The sequence below is a fragment of the Puma concolor genome, chromosome B3 (genome assembly GCF_028749965.1).
Source record: "Puma concolor isolate L17-30 chromosome B3, mPumCon1.1.hap2, whole genome shotgun sequence".
Classification (NCBI taxonomy): Eukaryota; Metazoa; Chordata; class Mammalia; order Carnivora; family Felidae; genus Puma; species Puma concolor.
The window spans coordinates 75,760,266-75,778,370 of NC_141672.1; the positions used below are offsets into that span (position 1 = coordinate 75,760,266).

Sequence of the window (18,105 nt, forward strand, 5' to 3'; positions counted from 1 at the left end):
TTTTTGACTGAATTTGTTGTGTCTGTCTAGTCAGCCGTCACTTCCAGCAACTACTTATTAGCAAAGGGACAAAGCTTTAGCTTGCTTACCGACATGGAAGCGAGGAGAGAAAACTCTACTATTTAGCTAAGAAGGGTCCACCTGCTTTATGGACAAAGGAGGCAGGAATTCCAATGACCCTTCCTGTCTCTCCCCCACTTCACAGCCTCACACTTTCCAGAGTCCCCCACACTTTACTTGCACTGCCTTAACAGCAAGACATAAGTAAAACAGATGGCTGCCCTCAGCTGAGTCCTCAGACGGCGCCAAAGTGTTGCTGTGGCAGCAATCTTAGTGCTCTGCTGATCGAAGGAAGACAGAATGTAATCCTGAGTCTTTGGAATCCAGCTCTGCTACTCTGCAGCCCCCGCATGTAAAAGCCAGACACAGAAGGTAAAACCTCCTGTTTGGTTCCCAGGTTCGGCTGCCCACCCTCTGAAAAGGGATGTCCTCGAGCCTCCCAGGATGTTCATATGAATCCCCTGGAAGCCTTAATTAGGCAGGACCCCAGAGACTACTGAAGGCGTGGGATTTAGCAATATCATGTATTATTGTTTCTGTTGTGGCAGACATGTGCCGGGTTCGTCCCTGCTGAGCAAGGCACTTGTGCGCCTGACAACTTCATGGCTAACCACACTGCGTGTTCGTTAGGCAAGGCCTATCCCAGAACATTCCATGCTGTCTGCTACCGGGGCTGCATTAACTCCTTCCAGTCTGCACACACTGTATCATTTAATTATTTACATGCCCCTGAACCAGTCTTCTCAAGAGCTTTGACTAGGCTGGGTTTGGCAACATGCCTTTTCCAGCGCTATATCCTCTCCTAATCCCAGAAAGCAGATCTGAATAAATGAAACTCAGTAATCAGGACATTTAGCTTATATCAGAAGGAGACTGGGGCCCTTCAACAGGCTTCCCCCATTTCCATTTTGCCCCATTTTTATAATAAGTCAGCTTTCCCAGCAGTAAGGGCATAAGGATCACTCCTCTCAGAAGCCTACCAGAAACATAGATTTTCAAGAAGTGACAGTTCCTTACTTTTATATATAGGATTTCAAACTTTTCCAAGTACTCTCACACACATTACTACCATTATGGAAAGGTGGGTGTGTATTTGAGGGAGCGAACGTATTGCTCTATTCTCATGACTCAGAGGACAAATGAATTTTTTCCCTTCTTCTCAGCTGAACTAAGCAAAGTGGCAGCTTAATCAGTGATAGTGGTAATGGAGGGAAAAGTGGGGTTAAATGCTCTGAGTTAACCAGACAGTTCTACCCACCAAGACCTCACTTACTGGACTGGCAATTGAGAACAGCTCCTTTAAGAGAGGTAAAGTAGAGGTAAAAGAAGAAAAGAAATCTGTCTGTAGAATTTCCTGCATTTGTTAATAAAATCGCAGGGTCCCATTATTTCAGGAGATAAATTTCAGGGTTTTAGTATCTACGTCAGGGAGATTTATATTTGGTCTACTGAATTTGCATAGTCTCAATATGCCAATTTCCTCTCTGTTTTTTTGGCAAACATTTCCTGGCTTTAGCGGAATCCCTCAGGATCCTGTATTCAATTTTTCTCCCTGTACCGATAGTTTCGTTTAAGATGGATGATAGGAATGTTTTTTGGCTGAAGGTAATTTAGTCTTTGTACAATGGAGTTCTAATCTCTCTGATGGGGACTCTATCTTCCCAACACAACATGAGATGTGGAAGCTAATATGGAATGTTTTGGTGGGGGAGGGGAGTGGTTGGGGACAAGTAATTTAAATCAGAACAAGGAAGTATTTTGAACTCCCCACCGCACCTCCTTGCTCTACCAGTCCCTTCAAACTTACTTGGATTCACAGTTACGAGAGTTCCTTTTCCAAATATGAATTTGTAGTTGCTACCTTCTCACAGTCAGGGGAGGCTTTACAAAAACAGGAACAGGAGCAGCTCTTTGCAGAAGGGCCCTGGGGCTCAATATGGACTTGATCCTTCAACCCTGCACTGACAATAAGCCCAGAAGTTGGCTGCTGCAGGCGGAAGCCAGGCTTCCACAGGGCAACGAGGCCCGATAAATATATGCATCGCTTATTTTTAAAATTTTTTATTGCTTTTCTTTTTCTGTCCAAGCCACCGCCTTAGTTTGGATAATCCATTTCCTTTCCTTCTTCCTTCATTGTCTACCCCCTGGCTGGTACACTCACATAGTTTCTACTTTATTGCACTTTGGGGCTGTTTCTCTGCTTTTTATTGCAATTGCTCACATCGACTCATTAGATTCTGGTTTACTAGAAACTAATTGCCAAAGGAAAGGAGAGTCAGGGAGTTTTTATGGGGACATGTTCAAAGGTAGATATTTCAGGGCTTTTTGGTCATTCCTGGTCTGATTCCCAATGATGGGGTAAGCCAAGTGTGTGGGGCTCCCCTGTCCAGGAGAGCTCATGAGCTGTGGCCTAGGAAGGAGAGGGCCCCATGTAGCCTCATCTTTCATACTCACCGGGGTGGATGGTCAGCCTGGTTCCCTGCCCGAATACCACCTTTTGGCCACTACTCCCCATGTCACACCACAGCAAATGGCTTTACACAAACTGCACGCAGGGCTCCCCCTCTCCCCCTTGAGGAGGATGCCTGATCTGCTTTCCTAGCACCCTGGCTGCTGCGGACAGTTGCCCAAATCTCACAAACTAGACAAGTTCCAGGCAGTGTCTTTTTCGGGCTACCTATTTGCTCCTTGACAAAGTCTCCTTCAGGCTCCTTTGTAGACATGTACCAGATTTTTAATCTCTTTGCCAGACAAATATTTAACATCTTTATTTGTGCTTCATAGACTTTTAACTTTTTTCTTTTTAACCTTTCCTTCTGTCTTTACAGAGCTCCCTGCAAAAAAAAAAAACAGGTGGAGGAAAAGAATCTTTAAATACACTAGGTCTCCTGAGTGAAGCTAAACTGGCTTCCTCCTTAAAATTTCTGGTTTGCATCCTAGGGTCTGCTCGCCTGGGACCTAATCCATTGGGCTGAGATGGGAAAGGTCAGGAGGCAAGGCAGGAAATCCAGGGGAAATCCTGCCCGGTGAGTCCTTCTTGTCCCCTGCACACTTATTTGGACTTATTTCTGTGCTCATTCCCTTCCTCCTGACCAGGACATTGCTGGTACTTGTCATGAGCAGGGATCCCTCCTCAAGATGGGTTTTAGCAGAAACCCACCCACATGCCCTTTAATCTGACAACAGATAGGGTTTCTTTCCTCTGCTCGGGGAAGTTTGATTGAAAAACAATTTCCAATTTTGCAAAGTGAAGAGGATTAGGAGAATATCTGTTTGCCTCTGTTCTCCTTCTCCTCCTCACTCCTCTTCAATTGTTTTAGGTAAACTATTTATAGAAACATCCCCTTTGGGGTTAGAGAAATGTGACAAGTTTCTAATCTCTTCATCTTTTTTTTTCTTGCTGTCTATTTACTGCAGTCATATATTTACAATCTAAATTTACATTTCATTTCCATTTGCAGGAGCTTCTAATGCACTTTTCCATTACTTCCAGAACACTGTGTGTAATGATAAACTCTATTGAAATAAACCAATTCACAAGGAGTTTTTAGGGCTGGAGGTTGACATTTCTCTCTCCCCAAGACAGTTATTACGACTTTTCCAAGCAAGCCTAGGAAAGGGGCAGTCCAGCCAAGCTGGGAGCAGGGAGGCTTGCAGGGTTGATGTTCTTATGACTAACACATCTACTGAGCATTGCTCTTCAGGATTAATTTGGATTTTCTTTTTAATCTAGTTCCAAAATGTCAATTTCCAATCTTTTTAGCTTTGAGAATCTCTCTGACAGGCAAAGCTTAAGGTAAATCTCATGGATGTTTTTGGAATCTCAACCAATATTTCATCTCTGTGCACATCACAAATAAAGGAACCAAGAGTAGGATGAATATCACACCTTTGGGAGAAAATTTATAACAGTTCTCTGAGAGAGATGAGAATTATAAATAAAAATGGAATTGCATGTGCTTTTTTCTGATGATCATTTCTAATATCTGGGGGGTTCTAAATATCCAAACGAGTTGGGAGGTATAGCTGCTGAAACACCTGATATTTGGACTTTAGTTAGCAGCTGGACACATGGGTCAGCATGGAAATGCTTTTTTGACTTTTTTTTTTTTAAATCTCATTTGTTTGATGCATAGTGGACTTCAGGAAAGTCATCTGGAGCTGACACAATGCTCACTAGGACATCCTGATTCTAGTTTTTCTAAGGTGGGTGATGATTTGGCCACGAAAGTGGAGGTTTTGTTTTACATTACTCATTGGGTAGCTGGTATCTCTTAGGAATCATAAGCAAAAGTTAAACCAACTGTCTGGAATGAGTTTCTGTTGCAAACAGAGACTCTCTCATGAAGCAAAATTTCAGCTACATTCAAGTTAATTTAAATTAGGTTTGTTTGGAGAATGGTGGGCAACACCCAAAATACCCTGTGGGTATTGCAGGGTGGAGAGAAGGGCCATTATTACATTTGGATTAGGGAAGCCCTTCTCTCAGACTTCCAAGCGTAGCGGCCACTTTTTCCCCGAGGGGCCACAGAGATGAGTGGGTATCAAAAGGGGCTTCTCTGATGCTGAGCTCAGCCAAGGCAAGGATGAAAATGTCCCAGTCAGAAACACAGTGCTTGACAACGCCCTGAGATGTGTTTTCAGAAGTTCACTATCTTTCTGACTAATTTGAATATTGCTTTCAATCTTACCCTTTCCCTAAATATCAGCTTGTCATCAGTGTCAACACCAGGTAATCTTACATGGCTTTACCCAAATGGCTTGGCTCCAAAATTTTGAGAATTACAGGGACTATATGATTTTTTTCCCTAGTTGCATAGGCAAAGAGGCCTTGGGAAGACCAGGCGGATAACATGAGAGAGGTCGTTCCTTTGGTTGTATCAGTGGGGCTTATATCAGTAGGGCTACATCTCACTGTGTCCTTTGGATCAAGTTGTGTTGTACACCCCCTGCCATTGCTGGGTATTTTAGTTTAATCTGTATCTTTCTGTCCCCCGCTCCTTTCTTTCTAGATGCTTTCTGCCCCTACACACTAAAACTTTAAGTCTCATTCCATCTGTCGGACACGCATCTCCAACAATAACAAAAACAAGCTCAACATTTCCAAGTGTTTAAAGGTATTGAAAAAATGGTCCTAAAGGGGCTCCATCAGCAGCTGTCCTCATTATCTTTTTTGCCAGAAAGATACATGTCACCAAAGCCCCCAAAGATGCTAAGAACTGGGTGAGTAATTCAGTGATCGTTCACTGAATTTTTAAGAATAGAGGCTTATGTTTAGATATAAGTCATCTTTAAAACATACCTGGTCTCACATTCAGAGTTGTTCCTTTTCCAAATGTCAACTTCTCATTGCTTTCCATATCACACAATGACGCGAGACTCTACAAAAACTCAGTTGCCCATACACCCCAAGATATCTGCTTAAATGTTTACTTGTCATCCAAGAATCCCCCGATAAAGCCAGCTCTTTAGAATGAGGGTCTCGTGGTAGAGTCCAGAGACCCCCTAGACTTTTCCTTGTGCTGCCGCCATTTTACTGGCAGTGTGTGGACATCCCCTCCCAGCATGTAAAACAGGAGTAGGGATTACCTCCCCCATTTTACAGAGGAAGAAAATAGAGGCTCCGGGAGTTGACTGACTTTCTCTCTGTTCCTGGAAAATTCCACCAATTCTAATAAGTTAAGCTCTCTAACAGTCTGACTCCTTACTTAGTTCAGTGACCTGCTAGCACCATTATTCTCATCTATTAGATACAACAGCACGTGATGGCAAGCAAGAGAGTCCTGCACGAGGTAGGTACACATCAGCGGTTGCTTGAATTGGAATCCATCAACGGACTGCTGTGGTTTGGACTTAGGTTACAAAACAGAATGGAAAATGTAGGAATCAGAGTTCCAGAGAGAAATTTGGAAGCATTAGTTATTCAAACTTACATGTCTTTGCTGTCAGTTTTATTTCTTTTCCGAAGAAGAGTTTTTCTGATCCGCCCAGAGGAACACCCCCACAGACTGCTTTACAAATACTGCCAAGGCCCTTCCACCAGGCACTGGGAACCAGCCTCCCAAGGGAGGCACAAAGGCAGAAGCACAATGTGGTGCAATTATACAATTGTATGGTTATTCCTGAAAAGGGAGAGGAAGTATGGAAAAATTTAATCACTCTTTACCTAACAGCCAGTTAGATTGTTCGTCATTAATTAATTACTGAATCTAGCTGGTGGACAGTTGCAGTTAACTTGAAATAGCTCTGGGTTGGGGGTCAGGGCAAGTTCTTTAACTTGCTGTGCCTTGGCTTCCCTATCTGCAAAGTGGGGAGAATAATAACCACTGGAAGATGTTGTTGTACAGATTAGGACACGTAAGTGGGTCTGCTGATCAATCCCTGGCTTTACTTGCTGAGAGCGCACTTCCTCAGGGATTATTTTAGTAATTTAGGAGACCAGATATCTGTGACTTTTCCCTCCAGACATAGTCCCAGCTGGCAAATATTTAGCTCTGGAATCTGAGTGTCAAGAATGAAATTTTAGGCCCTCTTTCTCACAGAATCAAGTTAAGCAAGCTATTAAACCTTTATGTGTTTCTAGAAAAATTTAAGATATAAAAATATAGGGGCACCCGGGTGGCTCAGTCGGTTAAGTGTCTGACTCTTGATTTTGGCTCAGGTCATGATCCCATGGTTGTGGGATTGAGTCCTGCGTTGGGCTCTGTGCTGACGGTGTGGAGCCTGCTTGGGATTCTCTCTCTCCTTCTCTGTCTGCCCCTCTGTCTCTCTCTCTCAAAATAAATAAATAAACATCAAGAAAGATATAAAAATATAAAAAGTTATTTTCTAGAAAGTGAGGGTAATAATAGCACCTAACCCACAGAGTTAGTATCAGGATCGAATGTGCTAATGGGTGGAAAGCATGCCGCTCATCGCCTAGCACATAATAAGTAACTAATAAATCATCATTATCTTTCTCCCAAGAAGCCAAACACATGTCAACATCCTCCTTTCACAGTGACCTAAAAATGACCTGTCTCCCTCTAAGTGACAGACCAGCAGGGCTTGCAGGGCAACAAAGGAGCCACCAAGCAGTTTGATGAAAGGGTTAAGCGATTTTGTGACAATTTAGTAAAAGCTGTATCCAGCTGCATAGGCGCACCTTCACGGTTGGACCATTCCAGGGGACGTGGAGAGGGCAGCCTCTAGCCAGGCAGGACTTGAATATGAGCAAAAAAGGGCCAATAAGTCACATCCTCATTAGTTGGAGTCAAAAAGATCTCAAAACACATTCAATCAAGAAGAGGATTCAATGCTCTCCTCCACTCACCAAGATTCACTGTGAGCTGGGCTCCTTTCTCAAATGTCATCTTAGAACCACTGGTTTGCTGAACACTGTGCAGAGGGGCTTTGCGAAAACCTGTGGCATCAACTTGATGACTCCAGCTTTGCAGAGTTTCCCCAGAACTAACATCTAATTAACTTCTTCAACTTCCATGCCTCCAAGGCAGGGTTGGGTGATGGTGTCTTTCTTTCTGGTAACCCAGGGCTTCTGGGCTCAGGGATGTAACCAGAGATATGATTGCCACTTTAAGACACCAGAAGGTTTAGAAAACCAACTCTGTATACATATTCTGTGGCCCAAAGCAATTGTGTTGCTGGGTGCAATCTATCGTAGAATGTAAACTCCCACTGGGAAAGAAATTAGCTCTGCAGTATTTTTAGGTAGTGTTTGATGGTCATAGTCATTGTCTGAAGACAAGACCAGCATTTTCATTTTGACTTTTTCTATCCCTGCCCTAGTCTGCAGATGGCTGAGCCTTTCTCCAAATGTCAAGTTCAGCTATTGTTCCTACCTCACTCCAACAGCCATGCAATGATTTTATCTCCCTTTGGAAACTTGGAGTTCTGTTTTATGTTCATTAAGTCTTGGATAAAGAATGTTTGGGGTGCAGACGGAGCTGCTATGGCCAAAGATCATGTTTTTTTCTCTGCTGGGTCTGGCCTGGTCAGAGCTTTGAGCTGTCTTGGCTTTGCCCTGGACCAGGCTCAGCTGTGTGACCTTGAGCAAGTTTACAACCTCTCTGAGTTTCACTGTCCTCATTTGCAACATTAAAGAAGTGAGTTAGGTGGTCTTTAAGGACTTTCTGAGCTAATAGTTTTTGATTTCATTCTCTGGATTTACCTAAAAATGCTGTGCAATCCCCCACCCCCACCCCAAGAGTGTCCAGTCTTCCTCTCCATTTGCTAAACAAAATAAATAAGCATGGTAGGTATCTACTTATTACATAGGGAAATAGAGTTTTCCAAGCCTACCATCTGCCTTAACATTTAATCTTTTCAGAAGTTTGAAGGCAGAAGTTTGGAACCGAATCCTCAGGGGAGAAGTGTTCTTTCTTCAGAGCTTCCAGATAATTCAGAAACCAAACCAAATAAACCGACACCTTTGGTTTAAAGCTAGTACTTACTCAATTTCATGATCACTTGAGTACCGGTTCCAAATGTAAATTTCCTGTATCCTTCCTTCCCACAGGAGCTGATGCCTTTACATAAACTACAGGCTCCTGCTTACCCACAGGAAAGGTGGTTTGATCTTTACAGCCTTTTCCCGCAGGATAAGGGAATTCATCATCTGGCCGAGAGTTTCAGCTCCCTGATTACCCGGTGTTGGGGACCGAGGGGGTTTGATGCTAATACTGGGTCTGAAATGGAGGTACTTACCCCAGCAGACAATGAACTGAAACCCCTTCCCAAAGTGGGGTTTCTTAGTGTCTTCACACAGTGCCTAGGCCCTTAACAGAAGTCCCTCCTAGTGCTGGGATGCCACTTCCAGTTCTCAGACCCGTCTCCAGTGTAATTAGGGGCACGATACGGGGCCAGCATCACTAGTGAGGTCGCTGAGGACTGTCCTGTGCTACTAATGCAGCCCAGGACTCAGGCTGTGAGGACAGCAGGGCTGAGCATGTTAGGATGGCCCAAAGCTCTTCCCTGGTTTCACAGGCAGCTGGGACACCCCCACCCCCATCCTGAACACCCAGGAGGCTGTTCCTTGCTGCCTGCCCTGTCATCCAGATCTATAAGAACCATAACTGCCTGGTGGTTCCCGGCTGGTTCTGGCCTACAGCAGGGAAGGAGATCCCTGTGGGCCTCAAGAATACAAGGGATCCAGGGGCGCCTGGGTGGCGCAGTCGGTTAAGCGTCCGACTTCAGCCAGGTCACGATCTCGCGGTCCGTGAGTTCGAGCCCCGCGTCGGGCTCTGGGCTGATGGCTCGGAGCCTGGAGCCTGTTTCTGATTCTGTGTCTCCCTCTCTCTCTGCCCCTCCCCCGTTCATGCTCTGTCTCTCTCTGTCCCAAAAAAATAAATAAACGTTAAAAAAATTTTTTAAAAAAAAAGAATACAAGGGATCCCTTTTTTCATTGTTGGAAAGACAAAAAAGTACCACTTCTCCGATGTTGATTTCTGGGACCCTGATTTCAGAAATGTATAGGTCTTGAAAAGCTTTCCTCTCATAGACTTTATCGATCAGCTCAAGATAACTTAAACTGGGAAAGTGAACCTGCCTTACAAAATAATGAAATACATGCTAAAACCGATCATTAAATAACATTTTTGATTACCTCGTGTTTTAGATTTCCATGCTGTTGTGAACATTTTTTTTTTTTCTTCTGAAGCTCAGCTACTTACTCAGACATTTAACCATGTCTGGGTCTCAAAGGTAAATCTGTTGTTGTTGTTCACCCAGTCTCTGATCCATTGATAAAACCCCTTCCTCCATTATGGCATTGATCACATCGTCTCAGAAACTGGCCCAGATGATCCCCAGGAAAAAGTGTAGGCACTTAATAAATGTTTGTTAAATTGAATTGTATTCAACATTCATCTTTTGTTCCTATCCCTCGAGGAACACTTGACCATCTCTCTGACAATTTCCAGATGAGAAAAAAAATTAATTCTGCCAGGTATTACTTGCTGAGTTTCACGATTCTTTTAGTCTTGGTTCTAAATGTCAGTTTCCTATTAACCCTGTTCCCACAGGAGTGAGCACCTTTACAAAAACCAAAAGCGTCAGCATAGTTGAAAGGCATGTGGCGTCAACTTTGTTCTGTTTCCCCGCTAACCTGAGACACCCATCTGTCTCCCCCTCCCCAGGTGCCCCATCTTCCCCAGGGAAGGTCTGCCCTCCTTCCTTCTTTCAGAGCAGAGACAGGAGGGGGCAGAGGAGATTTCAGGGATGAAGATGATAAATAACATATCAAAATGCTATCACACAATGCAGAGCTGCCTTCTTCTTCTTCCTTTTTTTTTTTTTTTTTTTTTTGCCAAATTGATGTTTCTTCCAAAGGCTGTTTTCAGCACTTTCTCTCTCCCAGATGCAATAATAACTGGATTCCAAGTTGGCAACTGGGTCTGAACCTCCAGGCTCTGATGAGTCACACATATTGAATTCAGAAATTATGCTACCCCCCCCCAGTGAAGAAGCATGCTTTGCTTTTTCCCCTTGCTGGGCAGCAAGGGGCTCAAGCAACCTGCACAGGGAAATGAATAATAGCTCTCCTAGGTCAGCTTTGTAGCTTCATACATTAGCATCCTAGAATGTGAGACCCGGATGGGAACTTAGCGACCGCCTGGGCCAACTGCCCTCATTTTAAAGATGAGGAAGCTGAAGCCCAGAGAGGTAAATTTGCTCAAGGTCATGTAAGTAGGTAGAGGCAAATCTAGGCTGAAACTCAGGACTCCTGAGTCCCAGTCCTGCCTCTGCTCCTCCCTTCCTGTGATTCGGGAGAATTAGGATCTTCCCTAGGTAATCTCTGTCCCTCATGGCTCTATGACCAGCCCAGATATGGTTATCCCTGTTAAACAAGAAGGTGTTTTATTTTGGCACATAGTTTATGATTTCAAAAGAGATAGAGAACATCTTAATTCATTAATTTTTTAAATTTTATTTCTTAGGCTGCAGGCAACAGCAACTAGTAGTGGGAGAAATGGTCCATGAGATCCCAGGGAAGCCAGAGAAAAGACAGAGATTTAAAAACTTGCCCTTTACCAAAAGGCTAATCCAACAGAAAGTTGGCTCTGATTATTCTTTCTCTGCAGGACTCATTACAGAAATGACATCTAGAGCAGGGTGGCAAATACAGAACCGTGTGGCGTTACCCCCTGCTCCTGCTCCCATGGCAGATATTGCTAATAGACACATCACTCTTTCACTCTGAGTCTGCATGTGGCCTCACCATCCTGCTTAACAGTGTGCTCCAGAGAGCCACCACCAATGGCCAATGAGATAGAATTTGTCCTCCTCACCCTAGGGAATAATTGGAGAGAAGACCCTATAGAAGGCTTGAGAATTCTGGTTGTCAAGAGTCAGGTCCCACACAGCCCATCACGAAAGGTGACACTGACCTGGTTAGACCAAGACTGTTCTTTCCACAGGCTGCTCCAGACATGGCGATAGCAACACCATAGAGTTTCACTTCTTCTTCACACCTGGCTTCAGGCAACAAATGATGATGGGGTTCTTCATACCTGTTCCTGCCCAAAGGGCCTTCAGCAAGATCCTTCCCCAAAAAGAAGTCCTGGGGGGGGGGGGCTCCCCCTGCCTGGGGGTGAAAGACATCTGTAGGACCTCAGGCTCTGCTTGGCATGCTTCTTATCCACCAGACCTGGGGGTCTTGGAATGGAATGTAGCACAGGAAGAGAGTGATGGAAAAACCCCTTTTTAGTCCATTCAACTCACATTACCACACATTCAGATGCTTCTAAGCTTTTCCTTTTTATCACGTTTCTATTCTTTCACAAAAAGAGGTACATTTGTCCATATCCACCCAAGGAAATTTCCCCATGTCCTCCACAGCTGCATTAGGCTTTTTGTTGACAGGAAAATGTCCACCTACCCTTTTAGGGTGCTAACTTACATCCTTAAAGATGGTCCTCTTTGAGTGACTGGGGAGAATAGGCCAACAGAGAAGCAGATGCAGGTGTCAGGGTTGAAAGGGGAGTGGGAACAGAAGCGGCAACTTTGACTTAAGTTATGAACAAAGAATATTTTCCTCCCCTGACCTGTTTTCTGTCAACATCCCATATGACCTGTTTATGGAGATGGGCTAATTAGAGCAGCAGAGGGCGCTGCAAGGTCAAAAACAAAGCTGCCCACCTCAGAGGAAACTGGGAGAACGGTCTTTTCTGAGTGATAGCAGTGACCAAGAGCCAAGCTGTGGGACAAGAATGGCCTTGTTTACCAAATCCCGCCAGCGATCCCACCAGGTCTGAGGGCCCCTCTTGAGTGGTGGTTTCAGGCTAATGAAAGGCAGTCCAGGGTACTCAGTGCCTTGGGGAGTTACTCTGCAGGTATCAATAAGGTTTAAGGGGGATGCAAAAGAGAAATTCAAGGGCGATAAGTCTGTAATAGCTCATTAGATCTTGAGAGTCTCTTGTATCCTGAAACTTTGAGAGTCACTTGATTGTACCCGGTTGCACACTGTGGTCTCTCATGAATAAGCCTATTGCAATTTTTGGAAACCATAGGAGCAGGGTAAGGAGGCCCATTTCTCATGCTTCCACTGCTCTTAGGGATTTGGGAAGAGCACAGCTGGCTCAGGTGTCAGGAGAGTGCAGTGCTCTATGACATGCTTGCAAAATTGACAGAAAATTACATATGTGGGTCACTTTTTGACTTTTTGGGGGGGCATTAATTGGTACATGTCTTTTGCCAGATTTCGCAACTTTATATTTTTATTTTTTTAAAGTTTATTTAAATATTTTGAGAGAATCAGAGAGAGTGCGAGTGGGAGAGGGACAGAGAGAGAGAGGAGACAGAGAATCCCAAGCAGGCTCTGTGCTGCCAGTGCAGAGCCTGACCTGGGGATTGAACTCATGAAACTGTGAGATCATGACCTGAGCCAAAACCAAGTGTTGGGTGCTTAACCGACTGACCTACCCAGGTGTCCCACAACTTTATATTTTTACATCTTTTCTCTAAATATCTGTGATGGGAATAAAACTCTCAGGACTATATTCATTAGTCTATTTAGTAAAAATTCTAAGAGCAACAGCAAACACTAATATTCCCAGATCATTTGCTTGTGTCTTGCGTATGTTATTTCATTTAATTTTCCAGTGGAGCTGTGAAAAAGTTATTATTGTTATCTCTGTTTTACAGATGGAGGAATTGAGGCTTGGAATAGTCAGGTCATGCTTAAGGTCATACAGCAAATAAATGCTAGAGCTGATATGAACCTAGGCATCTGGCTCCAGAGCCCCATTTTTCTTTTTCTCATTAAAAATGAAAAAATTTTGGGGCTCCCAGGTGGCTCAGTCAGCTAAGTGTCTGACTTTGGCTCAGGTCATAATCTCATGGTTTGTGAGTTCAAGCCCCACATCGGGCTCTCTGCTGTCAGCGTGGAGCCTGCTTGGATTCTCTCTTTCACACACACTCTCTCTCTGCCCCTCTCCTGCTCATACTCTCCCTCTCTCTCAAGGGTAAATAAACACTAATTTTTTTTTCCAGCTTTGTTGAGATATAAATGACATAACATTGTGTAAGTTTCAGGTGTGCCACTTTTGATTTGATGTGCTTATATATTGCAAAATGGTTACCACCATAGCATTAGCTGATACCTGTATCAGATGACATAATTACCAATTCTTTCTTTCTTTCTTTCTTTCTTTCTTTCTTTCTTTCTTTCTTTCTTTCTTTCTTTCTTTCTTTCTTTTTTGTGGTAAGAATATTTAGGATCTACTTCCTTAGCAACTTTGGAGTATATGATACAGTATTATCAACTATAATCACTATGCTGAACATTAAATTCTCAGAACTTATTAGTCTTCTAACTGGTTGTTTGTACCCTTTGGCCAACATCTTTCCTTTTCTGCCACCCCAGCCCCTGGTGACCACCATGCTACTCTGTTCCTGTGGCAGAACCTCATTCTTTGTCATGACACTGCACTGCTGTTCTGAGAAGTGCCCTTCCTGAAGGGATGCCTTTCAAGGAATGTTGGAAGGACACCCTGGTGGGGAGAGTCATGATCGTGTCACCCTGAGGAGTTCTCAGTGTCTGAACTTTCTGTGTGAAGGGGGAGGGTGTCTCCCTCTGTGTGAGGGTATCTGAAGCCTTCTTTGTTCTTGATGTGGTCACATGTAACTGAGGGTGTGCAGTCAGAAGAGAAGGAGCAGTTTAATTTCAAAATTACTCCCTAGGGACGCCTGGGTGGCTCAATTGGTTAAGCGTCTGACTCTTGATTTTGGCTCAGGTGTTGTGAGATTGAACCCTGTATCCGGCTCAGCATGGAGCACAGAGATTGCTTGGGACTCTCTCCAGCCCCCTCCCCCGCCCCTCCCCTACTCGTTCTCTCTCTCTCTGTCTCTCTCAATAAATAAAAAAACTTAAAAAAAATTGCTACTGCCTAAATTAGGAAGGGAACACTCAGCTCTCTTATAAATATCAAGGCTGCTGACACCTTTAGAGCAGGGACAGACACCAGAAGCTGGGTGGGGACTGGCAGAGCTCCTGGATGTTGAAAATCTGGAAGCTCTGAGACCATCTTTTGCCAGCAGAGGGCTGTGTTCCCGTGAAGGGGACCCCCGCCAGCAGGCGGCAGTGCAGGCCCCCGTAGCCTGGTCACTGAACCATCCTCTTCCAGGTCCAAGGGCCTGGGGATGCTCATGGGCGGACTTTGGACGGCCTGGTGTTCACTTTTGGTATTCTCCATGCCTACAGTCGCCTACGATAAAACACAGGATTCCCAGTGAAATTTGAATTTCAGATAAACATGTATACTTTTTTTTTTTAGTGTAAATGTACTCTAAATATTACTAAAAATTTTTTGCTGTTCTTTTGAAGTATGAACTTAACTGGGTGTCCTGTATTTTTACTTGCCAAATCCAGCAAACGTAGCCATGTCAATGGTGAGTTTTTGAGTGAAGAAAGTTGCATTCCTTTATTCCACAAATATTTATGGATTGTCAGTTATGTAGCAGCCACAACCCTAGGCGCTGGGGGTATATCCATGAACAGATAAACAAGGTCTTTGCCTTCATGGAACTGGCATTATGGTGTGTATGTGTGTGTGTGTGTGTGTGTGTGTGTGTGTGTGTGTGTGTCAGGGGGCTGAGGTGGGACAGGGGCTGAAGTGGGACAGGAGGCAGCTGCCAGACCATTTGCAGGGTATTACAGGCCCAGGAAAGGAGGTCCAGCTGCCATAATCTGATTTATATTACATAAAGATCTGGGAAAGGGATTGTCCAGGAACAAGAACAGAAGTAAGAGGACAGTTAGGGGGTTACTGCAGTGGTTCTGACAAGAGATGGTAGTGTTTGCAGGAGCTGCTGGTGGTGGAGATGGACAGGGTGGACATTTATTTCATAGCAGAATGAACAGCACTCACCGATGAGTTCGACGTAGGGAAGGGAAAAAAGAAACTCCTACAGACACTCCTGGGTTTGGGGGAGTGAGGTACTCAGTCTCGTCTTTCTCAGGGCCATACACCCTGCTGTTGCCATGTTCCTGGCTTACACACAAAATGGTATTTGTCTTGCATGTGACTGGAAGGGCCCGTCCCAGGGGCTCCAGCCACCATGGCTCCAGTGGCCACACTGAGCACTAGCCCAGCAAGCTTGTAGCCCACTCACAGCAGTATCCCCCATGGAAAGCTCTGCTGCGGGGGAGAATTTTCCAGCTGGAGCCAAGCGTGTGCTGCAAAGGGCCTACTGAGAGATGGAAAGTCACACTCTATGATATGCAGCAAGCACTCTCAAGGGCAAGGTATGCCCCGAGCATTAGAAATAGAAGATTTCTAGAATTCAAGGCTAGGAGAGATTTTAGAATCCATCTTGTTCAACCCTCTTCCCTCCCTCTTTACATGGAGGAGTAAGAGACGAGTCAAAGGTACTCATTCCTTTATGCCATTTATTGAGTATGAGTGCAGCTGACCTTGGGCTGGACACCGGTCTGTGTGTGGTCCAAGGATCCGGGAATGGAGGGTAAGCCTCTTGTACAGCAACTGGGTCGTTGGGCTTGCAGTTTCTATTTCTCTCTCTCTTTATTTATTTTTTTAAAGTAATTCATCTTCATTGCGTTTTACAAAGGGATTAGTTCAAGATGGATTGAGGACCAAAATAACAATAACAACAATAATTTCTTGGCTGGAAGCATTTGCCTCCTAGAGTTACAGCTCATTCAGCCACATGACTGTCAGGGCTGCCTGCCTGCTCCAATTCCCTCCCACTTCCTCCCGTCAGAGGCCCCGAGATGGTCTTAGAGACCTCAGGAACCCATTTTATTCTCCAGCCCTGATAGGAAGATGACTCTCCTTCTGGGCATTAGCCTTTTGCTTTTCTGTGGGTACACTCACTCGTGTACATTCCCTTTGTCCTACCACCCCGTTTTCCTTTCTCTGACTTTAAACGCATGGCCTGTTTCTCTCTGCGCCTGGTTTTCCAGTCATTCTCCACCTTTGACTTTCATCTCTGTGTCCTTCTCCTGCCTCTGCCCGTTGAGTGCCCTCTGGGAGGGCCTGTGTGGGTCCCGGTGCCTATGGGGTGCGGAACTTGACCGTTTTCTATTTTTATCTCTTCACAGACCGAGGCGTGCTGTGTGACCAAGTGACCCAGAGCCCCCCGTACCAGACAGTGGCAAGCGGCAGTAAGGTGACACTGTTCTGCACTTACCACACAACATACTCAAACCCGGATTTATACTGGTACCGAATAAGGCCAGATCGTTCCTTTCAGTTTATCCTCTACAGGGATAACACTCAATCCAAAGATGCAGATTTTACTCAGGGTCGTTTTTGGGTGTGGCACAGTCAGTCCCAGAAAACCTTCCACTTGGTGATCTCGGCGGAGCCTGAAGACAGTGCCACATACTACTGCGCCATCTATCCCCACAGTGTCGCAGGTGCCCAGGAGGTCTGAACATAAACCCCCAGCACAGCCTGGTGTAGCTCCCTGGGATCCTTCTTCCCAGCTATTTTGTGTTCCAGCCTGGCCTTTGGAGGTGCCCTGACATGTCTGCTGAATAATACAAGGGCAGCTCACATCCAGGAGAGCACCCTGGCTTCAGATGGAGCCGAGCACCTCCCTACCTTCTGACTCAGTGGGCCGTTGCGGTGGGAGAGTGGGAGAGGTATGTCTGGGGAATTCTCATCTTCGTGTCCCCAGTGCCCAGGTCACTCACGCCTGATACGGGGGCCTGTCGCGTATGTACTCTGAGGACTGTGAAGATACCAGAATGGCCAAGGTACCATTCGGGAGTGTTTTTATTTTAGTCTCCATCATTTATCCATTATTGTGAATTGGTCTGTTTTCCTTTTAAGATTCAAAGTAGACACAAAGTTACTTACTTCAAAATTTTCCCCCCAGTTCACCTTTTCCCTGCTTCTTCTTGCACAGCCACCTTATTTTTCTTGAATGCTCTTTGACACTGCCATTTCACTTACTTTATTTGGAGAACATTTTTCTTCCACGGAGGAGCATTGAGATACTCCGAAAAAGCTGTTGGTGATCCCTAGAACCCCAGCATCAAGTCCCTGCGTTTGGAGCTCTTTGGTGTCTCCAAGGAAGATGATCATCTCCAGGAGAATCCAACTGTGTGATGTCAAAATAGATACACCCTGAGCCCTGGGAACTGGTCCCTCTTTCCTTTTTTTTTTTTTTTTTTTCCCATTGAATTCTTTGCCTTAAAACAACTATTCATTATGAGATATAACCTTGAAGAGAGTAGAAGCCCAGGCTATGATTTTATAGGGAAAACACTAGAGTGCAGAGAAGGGAGGGACCTTCATTCCCAAGGTCAGAGAGCTGGGTAATAATAGAGCTCACGTGTGCTGCTGCGCTTTTAGGGCTCTCCCTGGCAGCTTCATCAGTAGGTGCTCTGGCAGCAGTTTATCTGGGCTTCAAAACAGGTGGGTGAAGAGCAGTCACTAGAGAGAGGAATGTACAGAACACGGGTGAGGGAGCCAAAGGCTTTGGGCAAATGCCTCCGCCTCCTGGGTCTCTGTGCTGCCCACGACTGAGTGTGTGTAGCAATCTTCTGGAGGACTCCCTCAGGGCTGTTTTGGACTTAAA

The 18,105-nt window shown here is 44.9% G+C and overlaps 1 protein-coding gene and 1 gene segment (V, D, J or C); both read left to right on the forward strand.

The window, feature by feature from the left end:
* DAD1 (defender against cell death 1) overlaps window positions 1-16,722 on the forward strand; it is a 117,236-nt gene extending 100,514 nt beyond the window's left edge. Inside the window, exon 3 of the mRNA XM_086710176.1 lies at window positions 16,619-16,722. The gene's annotated coding sequence lies outside the window, so the exon portion shown is untranslated. The remainder of the gene's footprint in view (window positions 1-16,618) is intronic.
* LOC147580084 (T cell receptor delta variable 3-like) lies at window positions 16,014-16,953 on the forward strand. The segment is given in 2 exon segments: window positions 16,014-16,020; window positions 16,619-16,953. Coding segments are annotated over 2 exon segments (342 nt in total).
* The last annotated feature ends 1,152 nt before the right edge of the window (window positions 16,954-18,105 follow it).